The sequence below is a fragment of the Danio rerio genome, chromosome 5 (assembly GCF_052040795.2).
Source record: "Danio rerio strain M-AB ecotype USA chromosome 5, GRCz13ab, whole genome shotgun sequence".
Lineage (NCBI taxonomy): Eukaryota > Metazoa > Chordata > Actinopteri > Cypriniformes > Danionidae > Danio > Danio rerio.
The window spans coordinates 45,553,136-45,578,088 of NC_141025.1; the positions used below are offsets into that span (position 1 = coordinate 45,553,136).

Consider the following 24,953-nt stretch of genomic DNA (forward strand, 5'->3'; position numbering starts at 1 on the left):
ATACATAGCACTGAGGTGCTCACAGCGACCCTTTCTCTCCCCACACTTTCCTGCCTGTGAAATCTCTATTGTCCTATAAAAATAATTGTGAAAAACCCTAAAAAATAATTATTTAAAAAAAGTTACAGTAACTGCATAGTATAACATTTTTCTAGAAAAGTCCTGCAGAAACCAATTTCACTCCCAAATTATGTATCAATTTGACTGAAAGCACAAAAATAATAAATTGTTACAAATTTAAAATAACCACCTTCCATTTCATTATTTTTGAAATTGTATTCATGTAGTGAAACAATATTGCTGCAGTTTTCAAAGGATTTGACTTTTTTAGTCAAAGGATAAAAAAGTAATAATAATTCTAACATGCTGTTGAATAGGTGCTCAATAAATAATTCTTATTATCAATATTGTCAACACTTCTGCTTAACATAATTTGTCAAAAAAAACTTTTAGACTATTAAGTTCAAAAGAACGACATGTCACTTATGATTAGGGTCAGACAGAATCTGTGGACATTATTTGCTATTTCTGCAGATAATTTTGTAAAAACAAATCTTTGGATTTATGCTGAATGATTTTAGAAGTATCATAACTACAAACTTAATATATGAAATCAACAAATAATACATTTTTAACTTCTATTTAATGTTTACAATGCAAATCCAATCAGATCCACTTATTTGGCAAACAAAACATGTCTATCATATAATATATCTACGAAAAGACAGAAAATATTACTTTACAAACTATATTGTAAATAAATCATAAGAACATTTTAATATTACTAATATCACAATAATATTAGTGAAATTAATTTAAAAACTAAATAAATATAAATTTACAGACATTTACGCAAGTAAATAAATAGACTCAATGATGGGCAAAAAAATCTGTAGATTTCTGTGCGCGTAGATTTAGTGTGGGCCTACTTATGATCAGTTTAAAAGTAGAAATATAAACCTATACCTGACCTTTTGAACAGCAATGTATCAATACTCATATAAATCCTGAATAATTTAATGGTTACAGTTTTTCCCAAGTACCTGAAAGCCCTGTAACCATTTATTTGAGAAACAAAACATGATTTTGTTCATTTTAATGAGCTTACATGTTCAGTGCCGCTTTCTCAGTAGGAGAGCCAGGAAAGTGTCCATCTCCTATAGCCTCGGCAGACTCTTTCACCTCCGGCTGAGACTGTGGAGGAGGTGACACTGTTTTCTGGGTGTCATTAACAGCTGTGGAGTCCTGGCTGCTCTTGTCCTCTGCAGAAGGTCCAACACTTCGACCCCCTGGCCTGACATTAGGCTTAATACTAATCCTTGCTCTTCTCATCCTTCTTAAATAAATCTGTGATGAAGAGAAGTCATGAATAAGCCAGCATGTCATATATACACGTCTATAGAAGTATGAGTTGTCACGTGACTAGATTTGTTGCACTAAGTTACATCAGGACAAACATGTTAACATTACAACTGTGTCACGTGTTCAAGAACCCCTAATCTATTTGGTGGTGATGGTCAACTGAGTGGCAGCTAAGCTAAGTTTAGAATCATGCAGTGAACACTAATAAACAAAATAATGAATTAATTTCTGTAGGAGTGTTAATTTTGTGAGTGAATTATAAATGAAAAAAAAAGGTTTTAATGATTTGTTATTTTTGTATTTGCGCGCACACACACACACACACACTCGACAAACGCCCGTGTGGTGTGGTGAGTCCACGTTGAATTGATTGGCTACTGACAGAAATCATGAAACTGAATTAGAAGCAATAAAGCAGTAAGAGTGCAATGACAACAGAAAAGGATCACGTCTTACTTCAGTTAAAAGCACCGTGAAACCCTGCCTGTGTGACTGTCGCGGTAAAAACTGCTAAAACGCCGCTTCTGCCGGTCGCATGTCTCCACCGCAGTAACTTTGCTTGCGCACCGGCCGGTCTGACAAGCACCACGCCGCTTCAGACCTCCACTCGCACAGCGAAAGGCATTGTGGGTCTTTGTAGTTCTACCGTTTATCCCATCGTCTCGGTTGTCTAGATAAAAACTACAATACCCAGCAGCTTCAGAAAGTCAGCTGTGACTGATAGTACACACGTGGAGCAACACTGACTGAAAGCATGAGAGAAATGTGCACCGCTATAAGATTACGTTTTTATAAATGTTTTAAGGTGTTTAATTCAATTATAAATGCAAAACATCAAAAGATTGTGGGGATCATATGTGTGTGTATGTATGTATGTATGTAAATGTATGTATATATACAATTATTATTTTTTCTTCTTACTGAACCAACGACTTTTTGCTTTGTCAAATTCAGATGGTCAAATGTTTTGCCCCAACATAAATCTGAGATCATTAAAGGTTCAGGACACCCTGGAGAACTTTTTTTTATATTAACAGATGCGTGTGTGTTGAGCATCAGTTAAGACAATGTTAGCACCTGTCAGCTTTAATTGTGGGGAAAACTGGATAATTTTGAGCTTTTGCAGCTAATTTCAGCTTCCGGGTTTAAAATGATTTTTGGGGCGGGATCAAAATCGGCGACTTAGCGCAGTACAATGACTGTAAAAAATATGGACGACGCGACAGCCCTTTTTCCCATTGAACGCCTTGAGGGCAAAACGCCTGCTTGACGGGCACAAACTGTCGCAAAAGACTGCTGAAATTGGAGCCAGACATGCGCAGAAGGATTGTCTGATGGAGCCAGAGGAGGAGCCGCGAAAATGAGCGGAGTCGAGCTTCCAATCAAACGCTTTATGTAAAATCAACTACGCCCCCCGAACTTCTCAGCATGCGTTTGCTGTCAAATCAACACAAATGGATGTAATAACGTTAACAAATATGAGGGTTTTATATATTCAATCGCGCCAGCTCCAGGCCGCAGCGCATAACTTACTCGCGGCGTCGCGGGCTGATTCCGGCTCGCATGCGGCAGCGCCTGCTCGCTCGGCCGCCGCATCTGGCTCGATTGACTCGGGCTGGAATTGGGTAGTGAGTCCAGGCATCCGGAGTAGGTCCAGCAGAGGTAACATTAGTCAGTCTGAGCTCTAAGAGATAAGTCTCCGGCAGGCGAGAATCTAGCCGGAACTGTGTTTTGCTATCTGGGTGGCTAGGCGTGTATCAGCAAACTAATAAAGCCCGAAAAAAGCCCTGAACTTAGCGAATAAACAGTGTTCCACCAGGATCATGTATGTCAGAAACTATAGTTTACTGCTGAACTCATTTTGTCATGGTAAAATAACACAGAAATCGAATAATAACATTTCAGTCTACTTCAGTCTCCTGCCGAAGCTCAGACGCCGCGCTTTGAGAAACTGTCAATCACAGCTGTCAATCACGATGACACGCCCAGCATTAAATTACTGCTAAAAACAAACTGTTTACAAAAATGAAGATCTGCACCTATTTCAGCACAATAACCAGTGCCTTAATCGACCAGAACTATCTTTCGGGACATTTTATTGCAAGTGTAATATTTTTTTTTATTTGGGCTCAAGTCTCCTTCATTAACACGGAGGAGGCGGGCTTTATGACTTGTACTGCAGCCAGCCCCCAGGGGGCGATCTAACGGCCGAAACCTTCACTCAAACGTAGGCTTGCGGCACACTTGGTGCAGTACTGCAAGTGCAATGATGACTCATCGGTTTCTCATTATTATTCATAGCGGAGTTCTCTTATCCTATGAGAAGAGCCGGCTGCTTAATTATTCATGAGAGCACGGCGTGCTTTCCGAAGGCGAGACAGACCTGCCAGTTTCAAGCAAGCTGTGAGACACAGAGTCATGGATTCACGGCACGCAGTAGCCGTTCATGAAGGCTCGTATGTGTTTGTTTCCATGATCCACGGGGTTTGTTGCATGTTTTTCCCCGCGATCTTGTCAGGGCCGATCATACAGCAAAGCTGTGTGTGTGCTGCTAGCATTTTTGTCGGGAGAGCAGCACGAAAATAAGAGAATGGCGGACGCTGTCTTTTATCAGGAGTTCGTTCACATTCAGACACATGGCCGTGCTGCTGTGTTTGCCTAAATCCTCCAGATTACCAGCAGGGCTAATGGTTAAAATAGACAGGTCTGCATTCAGATCTATAATAGACCCAGGGATCGAGGGAGAATCCTCATTTATAGGGTTTACATAAACACACTTATCTTTATATAAATTATGGTTATGTGTATATGAAATTACGAATAACAAATGTAGCAGAAATAAATTACTGTTTATTTCTTTGCATTTTAACTTTGTGAACTATAAACTCATGCGTCTCCTTACGGTTTGCGTCTCATTTTGTGACCTAACTGACATCAACAGTTGTTCGCTCCCCTTCTCCCCTGCTGGCCACGCCCACTCCTGCCCGATGCTCGCGGAGCTCCACGCCCATTAATCATGCATCTTTTGAAAAAATTCTGAAGTAGACTTTTACCGAAAGTGGGGGGTGTCATGGCCCTTTAACTATTAGCTTAACCAGTGATTCAGAAGTGGGTGAAGTTTAATTGCATTTGATATATTAATTGCATTTGATAACATACAATAAACCAAAGGCTTTTTTTGCTTTGTCATATTACAATGGTCAAGTATTTTGTCCCAGAATATACAAAATTCTCTCTGAGGTCATTAACTATTCGTTTAACCATTAACTATTCATTCAACCAGTTATCAGTAGTCATTTCGTTTTTCTGATTGTTTGTTGTTGTTGTTGTAGTAATAATAATTGTTTGTTTGTTTGTTTGCTTGTTATAATATTGTTCCCAGAGTTTGGGTTGCAGTTAGAAGGGCATCCACTGTGTAAAAATATGCAGGGTAAGTTGCCGGTTCATTTCGCTGTGATGACCCCTGATGAATAAAGGAACTAAGCCGAAGAAAAATCAATGAATGGTATTTTTCCTGCAGCTTAAAATTACTGTTATCTACGTAACCATACACAAACCAGTTTCAAGTTGCATGGGTTTATATTTGTACTGTACTGGAACTCAGGTAAAATGGTGCTTATGAAAACAGTGTCTTTCTAAAAGTACAATAATCATAAATAAAACAAAGGTTTGCATATATTTAATTATTCAAACAATAGAATGGGATTTTCACTGGACAATATCAAAACATTAATATTATTATAAAACATGATAAAATATCACGCATGAAAAAAACACCACAATATCACAGTAAAGTATTTACTGTGGGGCGTAGGCTTGGCTCAGTGGTTAGCACTGTCAACTCATTGCAAGAAGGTCACTTGTTTGAGTCCCAGCTGGGCTAGTTGGTATTTCTGTGTGGAGTTTGCATGTTCTCCCCGTGTTCGTGTGGGTTTCCTCGGATGCTCAGGTTTTCCTCACAGTCCAAATCATGCGCTATATGTGTATCGTGTATGAGTGTGTGTAAATAAGTGTGTATAGATGTTTCCCGGTACCGGGTTGCGGCTGAAAAGACATCTGCTGCGTAAAACATAGGGCGGTATAGTTGATGTTTTTTTCAGCTGTGTTGACCCATAATAAATAAGAAACTAAGCTGAAGAAAAATAAATAAATTGATGAAGTATTTACTGTATGTATTACAGTATTTACTCTGTCAATGAATGATACAGCATACTATAATGTATTAATTAAAGTAAACATAAAAACTGTATTTTTATACTTAAGTTTTCATTACAGTAAGTTGTGTAGTACCTTATCCTATAGTTGTAATAGTTAGCTGGGGTAATAATTTGTTTATACTATAGTTGTTGAATTACCACAGCAACAACAGATTAACTCAAGTACTACAGCTGTCAAAATCACTCAATCTACTTGAAGAATGCTAGTAAACTTGACAGTTTTTGGCAATTTTGTAGACTTTACCTGATTTGACTGTGTTAGGTGAACTTTAACGTGGATCCAGTAGATAAACTAAAGAACTTTAGTAAACTGTAGGGATGTACATTAAGTAAGTTTGACTAGATTGGAGACATGCAGTACCGCACTTTGATCAGCAGGTGGAGATCTGCACATGTGAAGATAGAAGTTGTATTCACTTGCGTGTGGTTCTCAGGTTATTGCTTGGGCCAGACGTAACTGCTGATAAATGTTTTTTACTATTTCTGCTATTACTATTACTACTATTTCATGTTTTCTACTATTTCTAAAACCATAGTATATGAAATAAAAAGTAATATCTTGTATTTATATGTTTACAATCCACTTTATTTATTTAGATCCACTTTATTTGGTAAGCAAAGCAAGTCTATATCTACAGTACTAAAAGACAGAAAATATTACTTTTCAAACTATAAACTGTAAATAAATCATATAAATATTCACACATCAATTTACACACATTTACACAAGTAAATAAACAGAATCAATGATGGGCTACAAATCTGCGGAATTCTGTGCATGCACAATCTGTGTGGGCCTATTACTAACCTTAGAAGCTCTATGTTATTATTTTTTCACTCAGTAGTGGTATTTTATATACTTTTTGAACATTGATAATGTTGAAGTTCCACTAAGAAAGTATGACTTTTACTACATTAGGAAATATTACTTCATATAAAGTTGAGATGACCTAAATGTGACTCAGTATAAGTAAGAATTACTTTTCTAGTAAATCCTAATGCGATAAAGTTACGAATAGGCCTACATAAGTGAATTAAGGCAACAAGTTTGCATAATTCAATTAAGTACTTAACAAATTACTTTTTGCAGTGTATAGTACGGTTCAAAGACACAATTTATTTTTCATGTGGGATATTTTATGCTTATAGGGTACTTGTCATATGCTTATCTACTAGGCTATACACTACAAAAAAGCTTTTCTTACTTTTCTGACTTGTTTCTAGTCCAAAATATCTAAAAATTCTTACACCAAGAAGCATTTTCTAGACAAGCAAAACATAACATCTTGTTTTGAGAAATAATGTGCCAATATTGAGTGAGTTTTTCCTTAAAACAAGTAAACAAATCTGCCTTTAGACATAGGATTATTTTGCTTACCCCATTGGCCAATTATTTTGCTTGTTTTAAGGAAAAACTAACTTCAATTTGGCATTTTATTTCTTAAAACAAGGCTATATGTTTTGCTTGTCAAGAATAGACTTCTTGATTTAGGAATTTTTAGATATTTGGACTAGAAACAAGACAAAAAATCTAAGTCAGAAAAGCATTTTTTGCAGTGTACAAAATAGGGTTGCATGGTTTACCGTAATAATAGTAGTGTGATAGCCTACTATTGCTCCAAAATACTGGCGGTGCCAGGCACGTGCACACATGGGCTCAACCTGTGCAGAGCACATGCCCTTTTTAGTCTTGCATAGAAAGTGCCCTTCCAAAATGATCAAAAGTGCCCCTGCGACGCGACACACACTCGGTCCCGCCCTTCAGTAGGCGCGCGATAACACCGCTCTTGAGTACGCGCGAGACAACACAGCTGATCCAACACAATCTCACGCAATTCGTAACTTTTTCATTTAGTGGCTAATTCGTATGAATTCGTACGATCTAATTCGTACAATTTAGTACGATTTGCTTATCCCCCAATGACGGTTGGGGTTAGGGGTGGGGTCAGGTGCCACGCCTGCTTTTTAAAATCGTACCATTTCGTATGACTGAACTTGTACAAATTCAAACGAATTAGCCACTAAACTGGCAAAACGTAAAATACTTACGTTTTCTCAGGCTGGCTGATCAGAACGCGAAAACACCACTCATTTGTACGCGACAACCCCCCCCCCAAACAAAGATAAAGATCACCCTATACAGATCACACACAATATCAATAAACACCATGTAAATATATAAATATTTCAATAAGTATTGTTATTGGAATATTTATAACGAAATGATCTTGCTTTTGGTTATATGCCGGCTTTGAGCTATTTACGAGCGCTCTCTCTCACACACAAACCGGGAGTTGAGACACTGTCTCACACACACTGTCAAGATAACAGAAGGTAAAGTCCTCGGGACCAGTTTTATTTGTTACTTGTTCTTATTTTAAAATGCCTTTTATTTTTAAAACCGGATAACATAATCACCCTCAGAGGTATTGGAGTTTAATACCGTGGTGCGCTTTAATCAACACCGCCCTGAAAGTTTACACACTGCATATAGGCCTACAGCTCTAGTGTGTTATGAATTGCATGTTTTAAATGACAGGGAGACATGCTACATTTAGTTTTTATTGAAAAATATAAACAATAACCTAGTACACAGTGAAATGATAATTTTTGAATGGCTTGTCTATTGGCAGCGTAGCTATAATGGACTAAGCATATTTTTATTAATATTTAAACACATTAATACAAACTAGCCATCCTTTAATTGTTTTTTTGTGATTTTTTCTTTTCTGTATATTTTTATCAAATGAAAAATGCTATGAATTGTTTATTTTGGTTTTCATTTTATTAGAATGAATATAGGCTATTATTAGCGGTACAACTTCTCCATAACATAGACTCTGATTGTTTACAGATATTTACAAATAGACTTTTTGGCTCAAAAATATTAATGTCGTTTAATTTCAGCGCTGTATTTTGACAGATTTCGCAAAGGCTGCGGGTGACAGCGAGAAAGAGATCAGGTTTGGGGTGAGGGGCGGTTGGGGGGGTTGGGGGGACATGTCCCCTCAAATCCGAGGGTTGTCTCACCCCCCCAACCCCAATTTTTTAAGGCAAAAAATGCTGATTAAGGATTGAACTGTCCATGAATCTGCTGTATTAGCAATTAAAATTACTTATCTAGTTAGCGTTAGCTTGTTGCTAATGCTAAAGCCGTTTCCCCTGCATTGTTTCATTTGTGACGTCTTGGCATAATGTTAACTTAACATTACCCTGCTGAAAAATCCAGCTTAAACCAGCCTAAGCTGGTTGGCTGGTTTTAGCTGGTCGACCAGGCTGGTTTTAGAGGGGTTTTGGCCACTTCCAGGCTGGTTTCCAGCCATTTCCAGCCTGGTCTTAGCTGGTCAGGCTGGGAGATGACCAGCTAAAACCAGCTTGACCAGCCTAGCCAAGCTGGGAGTCCAGCCAAAACCAGCTATATCCAGCTTAAACCAGGCTGGTCAAGCTGGTTTTAGCTGGATTTGGCTGGTCATTTTCCAGCCTGACCAGCTGAGACCAGGCTGGAAATGGTTGGAAACCAGCCTGGAAGTGGCCAAAACCCCTCTAAAACCAGCCTGGTCAACCAGCTAAAACCAGCCAACCAGCCTAGGCTGGTTTAAGCTGGATTTTTCAGCAGGGTAACGACCACAATTTGCATATTATTAGTTGTGTATTTGCCAAATGAGCACTGCTACACTGCACACAAACCCCACTGTATTTTTGTAAAATCAGTTTCTATTCTGTTCTACTCAATTAATTTGAAATTAAAATGTTAACCTTTTTTAATTATTTATTTTTATTGTTGTGATTATGTTTATGATAGTTTTGCATTCTTTATGTAAAGCACTTTGAATTGCCATTGTGTCTAAAATGTGCTACAGCATAAATAAACTTGCCTGGCAGTGTCATGTATTGGATAAAATGGATATAATATTTTTTTTTAGTGCAGCTAAATGCCAAGTACAAAAAACTACACATATTAAGCAATTTGGCTTTCAGAATGAGTGCTTATGAAAATACTAATGTCACATTATCAATCACAGGCAAAGGAATGAAAAAGAAATGATTGAGAAACAGGCAGGGCAGGGTCAGTCAGATGTACAGTGTCAGGTAAGGGTGTTGTGCTTATTGAAGGGATAATGACAATTCTTTTGGGGAGTGAACAATTTTTTTATTTTTGGAAGAAATTTTATATTTATTGTCCCCCTCTAGTGTTTAATCAGATTTAAGCCCATGCTTGCCACGACAAAAAAACTCAGTTTTCACCAAACTACCAAAACCGTTTCTAGGTTTTTTGTGCAAGCCGGTATTTTACAATAATTTAGAAATACTCAAAATGTCTCTGTCAATGTTTTTTGAACAATTTTATTTGATTTACCAGTCACAGGAGTGGCAATTTCACATCTGTCACATAGCCTACATATTGGAGAGATGTCACATCAATAACAAAGCGTTTCCCTCATGAATGCAAAATATAAAATAAAATAAAATCAATCACGTATAGAGAGCCAACTCGAATCCTTTTGATTTGCATTATTTCTTTTGGATTGTGCAGTTTAAGTCACAGAATTCTACAAAGTATGTTGTATGCATATTCACAGACTTTTTTGGTCACATTCATAACGCATGTTTATTTTCCTCATTTAAAGTACAAAACATGCTTAAAGTGATATTTTTCTGATCCCATAATTCTGTTGTCAGTTCTTTTTGAAAATTAAAACAGATGTTTTAATATAATGTCAACATTTACTTTCTTTGTGTAGATTGTTTCGGGTTTTTTACTGCAAATGTCACATCCGCTGGAATTGCTCATTTTTAATAATAAGGGAATTATGAATGAAATTCAAGACCTATTATACGGTGTAAAATATACTGTTTCTGGCTATTTTCTTTATAGTTTGAGTAATTAAGTATCGCAATACTTGGTATCGTGATACTTCAGCTGGTATAGAATCGTAATATGAATTAATAGTATCGCGACAACCCTACTACAAAATGTTTATAACTGTGATTCCACATAGTTTCTTAACCTTATGAGCATATACATGAGTCAAACTCTCAGTTAGATACATTTTATAACCATTAAACTCAACCCAAGCTTTAATATATGAAACAGGAGACTAGTTTTATTCATCCAGTCCTCACTTTATTGTGAAGCAGACATTACCGGTCTTCCAGACTTGAATACAAAGTTTGTAAAAGATAAATAAGACAGTTCTGAATCTATTCCCACTAACTAAAATTCCAGTTTATTGCAGAGACTACATCTTGAAAACACCTTAGTTCTATATCATACAAGGTAGAGATGGCATAGTGCATAACAGAGCAGATATTTATATATGTACACACACACACACACACACACACACACGATTCACATAGTTCACTCTGACAAGGCTTCAACATCCAGTACAGTCAGTACAGTACACACGTTCCTGTTTTTATTTTTGCAAAATCATAAATCCACTGAGATGAACACATATCCGTTACACTGTTAAGCCTCACAATATCATTTGCTTGTCCACTTAATTTTCTCTTGTGGGAAATGATTATATTCCCAACTATCAATTAGCAGTGTTGTAAAATCTCACCAATGATCAGACAGACACATCAAAATGCTTATATCAAGTATTACCTGAAGCATTCTGGATGATCACGTAAAAAAGGCTTTAAAATACACAAGCATCGTCCTCCTACACCATGAATACAAAGTATTTATATCTGCAGCACCACTGACAACATGCCAGTGGTTGCAATTAAAGACTAATCATTTGAGACAATGTCAAATCAATACCAAAACAGAAATTTTAACCTGATGAAACGTCACAAATAACAGAACACTGAATGCGGATGCAATAAAATAACATCTCGCAAGGGATTCATTCAGCTCAAATATAAACTGATTCGAGTCGTTGTTATTATTTTCTTTGTAATGAACGTGTCAGTACAGTTTGTATCATGTGGTCATCAGTATAGAGGACACCATCAGATGTTGATTGCACAATCATATTAAAGTATACAGACAGATATTATATACACATCATCTCGCCACTGTCCCATCATGTCAGCTTGGGTTTGGAACAATCCTATTTAAACGGTTAGTTCACCAAAAATGAGAACAATCGTATTCATTTAATTAATTAATTACTCTGCTGCACATGTTCTGGACATGTCCAAAGCTTTACATATACTGAATTATTATGAGACCTTTTCTGTGGCATTTGGGATGGTAGTAGAGCCATCACCATTTCTTGTGTAGTTCGGGGTGGCCCCTGAAAACGCTCCTCTCAATATAAGACAAATTCAAATGTTAGCCTTTGGTTCTCTTCTTGCTAGAAGACAAATATTGTTATCTATTCCACCAACAGGTAATCACTGGATAAGAGAAGTGATGTCTCATCTTAAGTTAAAGAAAATAAGGCATACTATTAAAGGGTCTGTTGAGACATTTTATAAGGTCTGGCAACCTTTAACTGTTGTGATGTAAATGGACGCACACAACATGACAATATGAGAAAAAAGGAACTAGTGTCATATTTTCATGTCATGTTTTCATCGTTTATTTTCTATAAAAGCTTTAGCGAGAGTTCTGACAGGAAGATTGAGATGTCACGTCATTCATATTAATTATCTCGTCCGCCTATAACAACCAAGCAAGCTATATGCAAGCCCATCTAAACAATCGCTGTACTCAGGTGACGTTGCGGAAGTTTCCCTCTATCCTCTCCATCACCACCACCGCCAGGTCGGCCTCGTCTCCACTCAGGGGGTTGGCTTCGCCCTGCCTTCATCTTCAGGTAGGATCTGCCAGCTCATCCAGAGTTCTGCACTATAGACGGGGCTTACGCCAAAGGACTTTATGAAAGGACTGTAACAAACTGACATTTATGCAAACAATTCACAATAAATGTTTAAACGTTTATCTGCCTCCTAAAGTCTTTCTGGTAGAACTGAACGTTTGATTACATATTGTTCCAAGATCTGGTGTTCTGGGAAAGGGGTACTTCATTTTTGTTTGCTTTGTATAACAGAAAAAACAAAAACTTTGAACAAAAAAGCATTCTTGGAGCTTCATATGATTATTTTTGAACCACTGAAATCGATGTTTTGACAGTATTTCTTTTTCACTACGTTGAATTTCTTGGAACCATTGCTGTCTATGGAGGATGAGGGAGCTCTCTAGGCCTGTCACAATAATCAATGTTTTGATTTATCATGCAATACTTGGAGATGACCTCAATTACTTTTACCCTTGCAATATGTATTTACAAATTCACAAATAATGTTAAAGCAATTTTACACTGACATTTACATTCCACCTACCCAGTGTCAAACTTTATATTTGGACATTTACCTAACAGGACATTTAATAGTGTATATACAATAGGACATTTACCTTTTTAACATCAAATTATATGATCTAAATAATTTAAAAAATGTTAAGCATTTATGGCTATATGCATTATTATGCTGTAATATAAATTTATATATAATAATAATGATATAATATAATTATATCATTAGATAGTCAGTGGCATAAATCCATCTCAAAATGACAATAATATTGCTTATTGCAGCAATTTCTATTACAATATATTGCGCAACAAATATTCCTTATTGTGACAGGCCTGGAGCTCTTTAATTTCATTTAAAATATCTTAAATTTGTGTTCTGAAGATGAATAAATGTCTCAAGAGTTTGGAATGACTTGAGTTTAACTAATTAATAGCACGTTTTATATGTTTGAGTGAACTAACCCTTTAAACTGGATTTAAACAAACAAACAAAAACATGGAATTTGTTCATCTGTCAAAAGTAGTGACCAATCGCATGCCCTAAAGCTTTCGATAAATGTGGAAGAGTAAACACAAAGTCAATATAATACTGCAATATAGAAAAAGTCCTCAAAGGAGACGTGACTAAATTGTTTTTGAGTGCTTTTAGTGCAGAAAACAAAACCACTCCATGAATGACCATGTTGTCATTCACAGGCAAACTGCAGTGAAATCCGTGTTTTAGCAGGAAACCATAACTGGATGATGGTTTCTTTTCAGCCTGTCCTCAACCAACATACAGATGTGATGCTGGTTTATAAAAGCTGGAGGTTTGCAGACGCTTGATTTGGCTGTGACATCAGAGCTAAGAGACCTGCTCTTCAACGGGATGCACTTTAGTGGAAAAGCTACATAAAACCGGTGCTGCTGTATCCAAAACATTATAAAGCTGTAAGAAACATCTGGGATGGAATTGCTTTTGCATAATTTCTTGTTCAATGATTCTTTTAGTTTGGACCCTATGGAGTCATCAGGGTGAACGGCTATCATGCAAATGGGTTTCCAAATGGGTCTCTGAAAGAATCTAAGCCCACTGCTTTTATGGGAGGAGCGCTCTGTTAAAGTAAAGAAGAAAAGAGATGTTAAAGGGTGAGTTCACCCCCAAAAATGTCCCTATCATTTACTAGAATTTATTTATTCTTTTAAACACAAAACAAGATATTCTGAAGAATGTAAGAAAAAAAACAGACAATCAGTCTCATAGTAGAAACAATAATACTATTGAAGTCAGTGGCTGCTTTTCTTCAGTATATCTTCATTTGTGTTCAACAGAAGAAAGAAATTACAACAACACAAAATAATGCTATGTCATAAAATGATTAAGATTTGCTTGTATGGATGCATTATACGTACAGTTGCAGGTACAGATGTGCCAAACAGATCTTTTCCATAGGAGTTGTCGAATGGGTTCTGACCTCCAATTTTCAATGGCTCTATAGTGACAAAAATCAGTCATGTTAAGCTTCCATTTCTTGTTTCTTAAAACATTTCTTGCCATCCCAAATCTCCCGATATGATATATTTGTTTGAAGTACATCTAGAATTTTAAGTTATTTCACTAATATCACATTTTCAAGGTTCTCTGTTTATTTTTTTTTCCTACAATTTCTTTTTAACATACGGGTCTGGGTCGGTTATGGGCAGCACATTTACAGGTCTCTTCAGGTCAGTTACAACTTTTTGGACTCGCGAAGACCTCTAAAAAAAAGTTTAGACAATTTTTTCCCCCAATTTCTGTTTAACAGAGAGCAGATTTTTTCAACAGATTTCTAAACATGATAGTTTTAATAACTCATCTCTAATAACTGATTTATTTCATCTTTGTCATGATAACAGTAAATAATATTTGATTAGATATTTTTCAAGACACTTCTATAGAGCTTTAAGTGACATTTAAGGGCTTAACTAGGTTAATTAGGTTAACTAGGCAGGTTAGGGGAATTAGGCCAGTTATTGAATAACAGTGGTTTGTTCTGTGTAGACTATCAAAAATAGAGCTTAAAGGGGCTAATAATATTGACCCTAAAATGGGTTTTAAAAAATTATAAGCTGCTTTTATTTTAACTGAAATAAATCAAATAAAACTTTCTCCAGAAGAAAAATTTTCTTGTTGCCTTAGTCTCTTTATTAATCCGGGGTCGCCACAGAATGAACCACCAACTATTCTGGCATATGTTTTAGGCAAAAGATACCCTTTCAGCTGCAACCCAGTACTGGGAAGCACCCATACACTCTCACTTCACACATGCACTCATACAACACAGCCAATTTAGCTTGTCCAATAAACTTATAGCACATGTCTTTGAACTGTGGGGGATACCAGAGTAAACATGGAGAGAACATGCAAACTCCACACAGTAAATAATATTAAATATTATTATTTCTATTATTCATTCATTCATTCATTCATTTTTTCCATTATTATTGTAATTACTATTATTTAAAAATTTACACTTTCTCTGCTAATCAGAATTTATACCTTTACATTGTCATACACAATTATTTTTTTATAATTTCTTGACTATTAGTTCCTCAACATAAGATAAATGTTCCTCAGCTGAAAAACTGATCATTCTTTAAATTATATATTATAAAATATTTTAATATGACTCTGTTTCTCTAAATTGATTTATACAGAACAGTTGAATTTTTTTTACAGTACTTAAGGCAAGCATACTGCCATATAAGTATTTGAAATCAAACTACCTAAAAATGAAAAGAAAACCCTTGTTTTACATTTTCCTTAGAAAAGTTTCACAGTGGACAAAAGCTTCTGCCTGTTAATATGGTAATATGCTAATATTTATATCAAAATTATTTTTCAAACAGTGTAAAGTGTAAGTGTAAAACCTGCAGTAACACAGATGTGTTGAGCTGACAACAGGTTTATGCATGCTAAAACTTGCTAAACACTATCACGCATAAAAATGTGTGATAAAGTGAACTTGGCATGTGTTGCATTACCTCGCCCATTAAGCAAACACCCAAAGCAGACCAAATGGATGGGATTCTTTAGTAGAACGGGTGATTTTAAAACAAAAATACAGCAACAACATCTGCTCACCTTTCCTTGCTGGCACATTTGGTGGCTTGGCCATCTGGAAATCCTTAAACATGTCCTTGATATCTCTCTTCTCCTTTTCTCCTAGAGGATCCAAGTCAACAAAAGCGTTACTGTCCACCTTTGGAGCTTCTTTGGTGGCCACCGGCCGCGGGGGAACCAGTGGAGGAGGACTGGAGCTCTGCTGTCCATCTGGAAATACGCTGCTTTGGAATGGGTTGCCCAGAGTTGGATGAGGGCTCCAAGAACCATTGGATCCATTGGAAACTGGGGCGGCGCTCCATGATGAAAGCTGTTGGGAAACGGTGGAGGATCCAAAACCTGCAGGAGCATTTGCCCAGACAGAGCCAGGAGAAGAGGAGAAGACTGGAGCCTGAGTGAAGGGCTGGGAGACGCTGAAGATAGAAGCGAGCGGCTGATTCCACAGAGCAGATCCTGATGGAGCTTGAAGAGACAAGCCTTCTGAAAAGAACATTAAAAAGGCAAGTATTAAAAACCTGCACATCTTCAGTTTTCCTCTTAAAAGGGACCTATTGTGATAAATTATTTTTATAAAAGGTTTAAACACAGTCGTATAACAACAATCTGTGAATATAACCAGCTTCTAATGGTACAATTTTTTATTATTATTTTTTATAGTCACGCTTGATAAATCTGCAGAAACACTTTGATTGATATTCTCCCTTTGTACATGTCATGAGAGCGGGAAAGCCTTGCCCATTAGTGATAATCTCAACCTCATTAGTACAGGACATTATTCTTATTTTTGAATCTGCCACTATGCTGACACATAGGCATTTGTAGCTCCACTCTCTTTTGAAAAGAGCACAATCTCATTTGAATTTAAAGAGACTGTCACCAAAACAGTACAATTTGAATCAAAGTTTTCTAAAACATAATTTGTGGCGTATTTTGAGCTGAAACTTTACATACAGGGCCCTATCATACACCCGGCACAATGTACGACGCAATAGTTGTTTGCTAGTTTCAGCTCGGGGCAAAAGTCATTTTGAGATTTTGCACCACGCTGTTTAAATAGCAAATGCATTTGCGCTCATGTGCGCCCATAGGCGTTCTGGTCTAAAAAAGGAGGTGTGTTAAGGTGCATTGCTGGCGCGTTGCTGTTTTGAGGAACTAAAATAGACTGCGCAATAGACCAGCTAAGAGGGAGACTAAGATCAAGCGCAGAGCGCGTTAGTTGCTTAATACACACAGGATTTACAGTAATACGCAAATATCTTTACAAATGAAAAAGAATTAAAGGATTAAAATATTACAAAAAATATTATTTTATACATAAATATAAAAACCACTGCCTCCATGTCTTCTTCATTTTTTTTAGTTTATTCATGACAACCTGCTTTTGTATAATGTTATTATTAGAGATAGTATTATTTATTATTTGCATATTTATATTTGTTTAATTCAAAACAAGCTTAGATTTGCCCACCTGTCAGGTTTTGGACCATATAGGTTATAGCACGTGTCTTTGGATATAACACACTTGGTTATTATTGTTCTTTTATTTGTTTGCTGGAGATTAGAACTGAATTTACAAATAGTTTTGAAACAAATCTTTAACAAACTAAATTAATTATGTAGGCTAATGGATGTCTGTGCATACACCTTTCCTTATCCGGGGAAGAGAGTGAATGTGAAAGTAAAGAATGAGGAGGCTCATTCCCTCATTCTCACGCTGTAGATGTTCTGTTTAACTTATTTCTCTCTAGTGAAGTGTTCAGTTTTTCCACTTACAAAGTCTGTCATGTAAATAGCAAATGCGCTATGGCGCAACGCAACTGACTCTTAAAGGGAATGGGAGATGAGACTCTGATTGGTTTATTCTCAAAACACATCAATAACTCATTAAGAGAATGAGCTCGACCCTGTTAGACCATGCACCACAGTATAAAGTGGACTTTTCCGTCCTTAAAATAGCAAAAGTGGATTCTGACACGCCCTTAATGCTTTTGCGCCCTGCGCTTTGGATTTTGCGCCTGGATCGTCAAAATAGAGCCCACACACTCTGGAAATCAGAGACTTCTTTTACTATATATAGCAAGTCCCCTTTCAGACAGGAGTCAAATGAAGCATACTTCTGACTCAAAGAGATATTTTTATATGTTTCAAAGGGCCTAAGTTATATTCACTTGTGTTAAAGCACAAAACTATTCACCATATCATCTACTTTTTGTTAATGTTGTACTACAATACATTAACGTTTAACTTTCCTTTTAAAGCGAATGGATACTTAATACTTAGTTATTTCTTGTCGGATTTATACTGCATGACGAATGATGTTGTGGCAGATACTGTGAAGATACTTTCAATAAATGTTTATGAACTTTTACTGCATTTAATTTTAAAGTATTCTGGTTTATTAAGTATTAGAAAGCACAAGGTTTTATTTAGCACAACAAAAAGGTTTTTTATTTTTTACAAAACTGTAACATTTTGCAATATTACTGTTTTATTATATTTTTCAATAAATAAATCCAGTTATGGTGAACAGGAGATATTTAAAAAAAAAACTAATTAATTCAAAAATCTTACTAAATGTTTTTAAATAGTATGAAACCAGTTTATTAAACATTTTCATAGTAATATTAGTATTATAATTAAAATGAGTAATATTTTATTTAGTGTATATTGACTTACTATTTTTGACAAAGTCTGTATTCATAAGTGTAAATTGTCACTTTTAGTTTAGCATAGCTTAGCATAGATACAGAATAACTACAGTAAGGTTAAGCTTTAAATAATTAAAATTAAATAATTAAATTATTTTTGAGCGAGATGCTAATAGTCTAATCCAATTTGATGCCACAGCCATATCACCCTGCAGTCCAAGACCAAGCAAAACTAGGTTGCTGTTGGAAGTGGTCTTAGTGAGGGGGCACTCAACCTGCGCTCTGTACGAGTCCTATGAGACCATAGCACTTCTCGTAAAGAGTCAGGGTATAACCCCGGTGTCCTGGCCGAATTCCCTCTATCAGCCCTTACCCATCATGGCCTCCCAATCATCCCCATCCACCGTATTGGCTCTGTCACTATAGCTAGACTGTGGCTAGAGTGGAGCGCACTGGCACCGTTGTTCTGTGGCTGCCGTTGCATCATCTAAGTGGATGCTGCACACTGGTGGTGGTGTGAAAAGACCCCTCTTTATGATTGTGAAGCACTTTGGGTGTATGGCCATACACAATAAATGTGCTATATAAATACAAGCATTATATTACATTACATTTCAATGTTTAATGCTAAGCTAAAAAGGTGGAGTATTCCTTTAAACTTTCTATGCATTTATCACAGATTTTTACCGTGATGATGACGACAACTACCAAGATGCCTTCAAAAATCACATCAGTTTATGTATTCGTAATGTATCAAAGTATTTACTGTGAATTGAACCAATGACCTTTGACCTTACTAGTGTGATGCTCTACTGCTGGAGCAAAAGCAATATATAAACAAAACAACACTCCTTTCAGACTCTCACTTGACTTTCATTTGAATAAGAATCACTGACATTTTGACAAAGCTTTTAATAGAAGCTCACAAATGTCAGGTTATTTGTTAATTGTGTGGAGTTTCTCACCCAGATCTGTGAGTGTGTCTGTGGAGGAAGGGCTCCTGCTGAACAGACTGCTGACGGAGCAGCTCTCAGGTGGAGGAGGTGGAGATTCAGACTGCTCTGCTGAAACAAATGAAGCCATTCCAAGGTTTTCATTTGAAGGAGACTATAAAAGAGATAAAAAGAGTTACACAAGTTCACAACCTCATATACAGAACAAATAATGATAATAATATATACATTTGCAATTAGAATTATTACCCCCCCCCCCCCGAATTATTAGCCCCTCTGTTGATTTTTTTCTTCAATTTCTGTTTAACAGAGAGATTTATTTTATCTTTGCCTTGATAACAGTAAATAATATTTGACTAAATATTTTAAAGACATTTCTATACAGCTTAAAGTCACATTTAAAGGCTTAACTAGGTTAATTAAGTTAACTAGGCAGGTTAGGGTAATTGGGCAAGTAATTGCATAATGATGGTTTGTTCTGTAGACAATCAAAACAATATATAGCTTAAAGGGGCTAATAATTTTGACCTTAAAATGGTGTTCAAAAAATTAAAAACTGCTTTTATTCTAGCCGAAATAAAACTAATTTCCTTGCTCTGGTAAACATAATTTGGGAAAAATTTAAAATAGAAAAAAAAAATCAATTAATTATTAATTCACACAGAAATATTATCAGTGTTTAAGATGTGACAGTCAAGATTGGAGTAATAACTGCTTAAAATCAAGTTTACATTACAGTTATTCTAAAAATGGAATATATATTTTTAACAATGTGTTTTACTAGTAAAAAACAAGAGACAAAAGTCTGCCAATGAAAAACAATATATACACCATATAAGAGCACATCACATAACATTTACATGATTACACTGTCTTTCGTTGCAAATTAAATCAATAAGTGTCAACTTTAATGTTTTAAATAATACAGCAGTGTAACAAATATGTTTATGTAAATAAGCAATAATTAAAAATAAGTGATCATAATAAATTTGATTATAATTTGAATATGTCTTGATGACTAATTTTTTTCAAGAATAGTATACAAACAAAATTGTTTTTAAATACAATTAATTAATATTTTTAAGTCCTTTGAATAAGAGTCCTGCTATCCCAAACATTAAGTTTTGGTATGCTGCTATCCCAAACAATATCTGCTATCCCAAACAATAAGTTTTGGTATGCAAAATATTGATAAAACAGGTTAAGAATGAATTATAGTCATTATTTAAAAATAAATAAAGAAAAAAAAAAAACTAAATTAAACTATATATAGTATTATTATACAGTATATGTTATATAGTAAAGAAAATAATTTAAAGTTGTATTATACTTTTATTGTTAAAATATTGCTTTAAATGAAAAATAAAAAATCAGTTTTCTATCAAGAATAAAACAATTCGTTTTTTTCTAAAACACATAACTAGATCATAAATCTAGAGAAAATAAGACATTTCATGCATACTGTATATATACATACACACAAACACATGTAGCCTAATGTGGTGGAAAAATCAATTCTTACCTTACAAGCACAACTCACTGAAGCATTAAAAATTCAGGCAAACAACATTACCAAAAAGTGGTGTTAGGTATAATAAAATTAGAGATCTTAAAGCAGGGGTGTCCAAACTCGGTCCTGGAGGGCCGGTGTCCTGAAGATTTAATCTCCAACTTGCCTCAACACACCTGCAAGGATGCTTCTAGATTCTAGAAAGCCTAGTTAGAGCTTGATTAGCCAGCTCAGGTGTGTCTGATTGGGGTTGGAACTAAACTTTGCAAGACACCGGCCCTCCAGGACTGAGTGTGGACACCCCTGTCTTAAAGGAACACTTTTTTTGAAAGTAGACTAAATTTCATGTCACATTGTCTGACAGGAGTTCTTTTAGCTTAGCTTAGCATAAATCACTGAATAGAATTAGACCATTAGCATCTTGCTCAAAAAATTGTTACTATACAGATTCAGAACTGGTGTAAATCATTGTGCCTGCTGTAGCCCTAGGTATAACAGCAAAGTTCCTTGATGCCAAAATAAGAGTAGAGTTCCTAGAAAATATTGACTCTTAATTTTCTTTTGGTTATAGAACATGTTGTAAAGCTTTAAATAGAAAAACTATAAAAACTTTCTCTTATTTGAGTGAAATGCTAATGGTCTAATCAGATTCAATGATTTATGCTAAGCTAAACGTGCTCCTGCTAGACCAGGAGATCTGCTAAATGGATTTAAAAATAATAAAACTGGATCAGCGTGTGGCCAAGTTGGAGCTCACTTAATTCCAAAAGAATTACACGATTACAATTGGCATAAGTGCGGCAATGAAAATTCAGAAAATGTAATCAGCAGAACCTGGGAACCAATAATAAAAAAATGGTGAAAATCAATTGTATAACTCTAAGTAAGTAGTAAAATGAGCCTATTTTCAAAAAAGTGGAGTGTTCCTATAAACTGATAAGCAGGTTTTAAAGTAAGAAAGCAGTAAAAAGACATTAGAACATGAAAGAGGCATATCACGATTGATTGCCACCTCACCTTTACACTCCTCCTGCCTCTTCCAGCCTTCATATTGAGTGGTGGAGGGCAAATAATGACAGAATCCTTGGCCTGATGGACATGCGACTCTTCAGTCCCTCCGTTCTCATGCTTCACTCCATTCTGCATCTTCTCCACAAACGGATTTGGCATCCCGTTCCCATGTCCATTCTGCTCTTGAACCGGGACGGTGTTTTGAGTCCAGTTAGTGGTTTCTCCAGCTCTGCCGTCTACCGGCCACTGGCCATTACTGAGGGCCTGAATGACCGTTCTGTTGGAGAGCTGGTCAAACTGCTGGCCCAAATAGTCCGAGTCACCATTTTTAGGGCCACCATTGAACAAGCTATTAGGGCTGTGGTTGGCGGGGTCATCCCGGATCGATTGGTCGTCGCTTTTTTTGTAAAATGGGTCGTCGCTGAACGGGTCATGGATCGGGGTGGGGAAGAAGCTGAGCTGAGAGGTGAAGGGGTTCTCAGGCGTGAGGCTGGACTGGGCTCTGGAGACACAAGACGAGGTGAACGGGTTTCCTTTAACGCAGTTCTGATTGCTGTCTATCTCGGTGGACAGATCCATCAGTAGGATGTCCTCTGACTAGTTGGAAGAGAAGAGGGAAAGAGGAGGATCAATGATAAGCTTATGTAAAAAAATAAACACGATGTATATTTTGTGTATAAAGATGTAATCATGCATGAAGTATGGTCAGCTTGTTCCATGTGTAGATGTTGTGTAGTTAAAGGGATAGTTCATTCAGAAACTGAAATTAAATTTCTTTTAAACCTTTATGAATTTGTTCCTTCTTCGAAACACAATACCAGATATTCTGAGGAATGCTGGAAAAAACAACCTTTGACATCCATATTAAGAACAAATATACTGTGGTGGTCAATGGCTGTTTTTTTAACATTCTTTAGAAACTCAAACAGGTCTGGAGCAAGTGGAAAATCAGTGAATGATGGCATGCTTTTTTTGTGAACTATCCCTTTAAATCATAAATGCAAACAATATGGGCTGCCAGCTTTCCTATCTACAGCATGTGATCCTGACTTATTCTGTTTTTAAGAGAAAACAGTTGCAATTTGTATTAAAAGTATACAGTATGTTGTTTATTTTAGTCATTTCAACATTTGAGAACAATGTTTTTCATCAATTAGTTCTTTTAGAGTAACTCTAAAGCAATCAAAACACTGTATATACATCCGTTGAAAGCTTGAAACTGTGGTGTCCAGACTGGAGAGCCACTGTCCAGTAGATTTTAATCACATGTATGCCTGGCCCTCAATGGATAGGACTAGACACCCCTGGCTTAAAGACTCTAGCTTTAATGTGATTTCATATGTGCAGATTTTTATTAAGTATCTCAAAGCGAGAGCAATTTAATGTTTAAACAAAGTACTTATTGGAGTTAATAAGTTCAGATCTGTACTTTAAAATACTGGTGCACATGTAAAGTTATACAAAATCATTACAAACTGCTGTTCATTTTTATGAAAAGTACAAAACATTTCCCATATAGAAATCTGATATAATGCAATATGCAAATTAATAAGCAAATATATCACATACAAGTTTTATACAATCGAAATTTTGGATATCATACATAAACATATGTCATATACCATACAGTATGTTTCAAAATATTGCAAAAATTTACATTTACATATATATTTTAACTATTACAATTGCAAATGTAATTGTGTACTATACTTTATATTTTTCTTTAATGTAGGTTAATTTATGACCATATATCATATTTCTGTAAGGACACATTTACTGCAAAAAAAAAAAAAGTTGGGTTTCACACAATCGATTTGTTGTTGCGACAACATAAAAATATTTAGTTGGCTTACATATTTAAGTGGATTGAACATAATATGATTAGGTTGTCCCAAAAACTCAGGAATTGTGTTGATTTAGCTAATTTTAAATAAGTAGTGTAAACAAACAGCAAACTTTTTTTTTTGAGTGTTTGTTCTATTTACTAAAAATATATATATAATACAAATATAATTGCAAATATAATACAAATTCAACCAAGTCTGTTTCAGTTTGGACCTCTTGGTCGAAATCAAATTAAATACTGCCATATGATGACCAATACCACGTCATAAATATTGTGAACAACAAGAAAAAACTCAAACCATGAATGAAAATAAGTGCATCTTCATGGCCAGCAATGGAGCTGTAGACATCTAGTGGAATTGTTTGGTATTGCAGCCAATTTATCTGATAAATATAAAATTTAAACCATTTTAAATGATAAAATCTAAAGATATTTACATACTTGAGCATTTTATTGGCACAAATGTGTCCCTTATACCCCTCAATTCCCTGCATATATGCTAGCAACAAAGCATGGGTGGAATAATGAATGACCAGAAATGAATGAACTTCACAACATATGCACACATTACCTGAACTTGCTCTCTCACAGTCATTGCAATGTTTAGTTAGAGGAACAAAACAAACTCTGCATCAACACCACTTGTAAAACGTTAACAATTCAAGTAAACACTAATTATTTGATTCATGCTTTCTGCTGAAGCTCTGTTTAAAGGAACAAAATGTAATGTTGGCCACTAGAGGACGTGTGTTCACAACAAAGGGATAGTTTGACAACGCACTGATTCCAATGTGGAATCATGGGAGTTGTGGTCTTTATTACACATCTTATAGGTCCCTTGCTGAAATAATGTTCATGTATGTGCTAATTTATTTAAAACTTATTATGATGGAAGAGTAAAGCTGAAAGCCATCGACGTGGAATGAGAACACAAGTAAATGCTGATGAAGCTTCTATTTTGCTACTGTCCACTGTTTTCTGTTCTCCTGGCAGCTTTGAGCAATCTAAAGACTCTTTGGTGCTTTCTATAAAACCAAAACGGACATCAAG

General features: G+C 35.8%; 2 protein-coding genes and 2 long non-coding RNA genes across 21 annotated transcripts in view; 2 read left to right on the forward strand and 2 right to left on the reverse strand.

Moving 5' to 3' along the window:
* The window catches only part of bdp1 (BDP1 general transcription factor IIIB subunit), a 37,041-nt gene extending 35,056 nt beyond the window's left edge, over positions 1-1,985 (reverse strand). For all 15 annotated transcript variants that reach the window (XR_015491535.1, XR_015491534.1, XR_015491533.1 and 12 more), the window contains exons 1-2: positions 1,819-1,985; positions 1,109-1,347 (exon numbers count right to left, since the gene is read on the reverse strand). Coding sequence is in view for 8 of the 15 variants with exons in the window: in XM_087253868.1 (XP_087109994.1) it covers positions 1,109-1,332 (224 nt within the window). In the remaining 7 variants the exon portion in view is untranslated. The remainder of the gene's footprint in view (positions 1-1,108; positions 1,348-1,818) is intronic.
* Positions 1-24,953, forward strand: part of LOC147844337 (uncharacterized) — a 528,347-nt gene that overhangs the window by 497,280 nt on the left and 6,114 nt on the right. The gene's annotated exons all lie outside the window — the stretch shown is intronic.
* Positions 13,050-19,553, forward strand: LOC147844343 (uncharacterized). The gene is made up of 3 exons (XR_015491676.1): positions 13,050-13,981; positions 16,042-16,435; positions 19,263-19,553. It is a non-coding gene; the product is annotated as an uncharacterized LOC147844343 (long non-coding RNA).
* Positions 13,479-24,953, reverse strand: part of si:ch211-204c21.1 — a 65,403-nt gene continuing 53,928 nt past the window's right edge. For 2 of the 4 annotated variants that reach the window (XM_087253958.1, XM_087253957.1), the window contains exons 10-14: positions 22,064-22,654; positions 19,549-19,690; positions 15,957-16,415; positions 14,246-14,325; positions 13,479-13,947 (exon numbers count right to left, since the gene is read on the reverse strand). In XM_087253958.1, coding sequence (XP_087110084.1) covers positions 13,879-13,947; positions 14,246-14,325; positions 15,957-16,415; positions 19,549-19,690; positions 22,064-22,654 — 1,341 coding nt within the window. In that variant the 3' untranslated portion in view covers positions 13,479-13,878. Of the gene's footprint in view, positions 13,948-14,245; positions 14,326-15,956; positions 16,416-19,548; positions 19,691-21,058; positions 21,145-21,620; positions 22,655-24,953 lie in introns of those variants that run through there. The other 2 variants (XM_087253960.1, XR_015491563.1) reach the window with 2 other exon arrangements.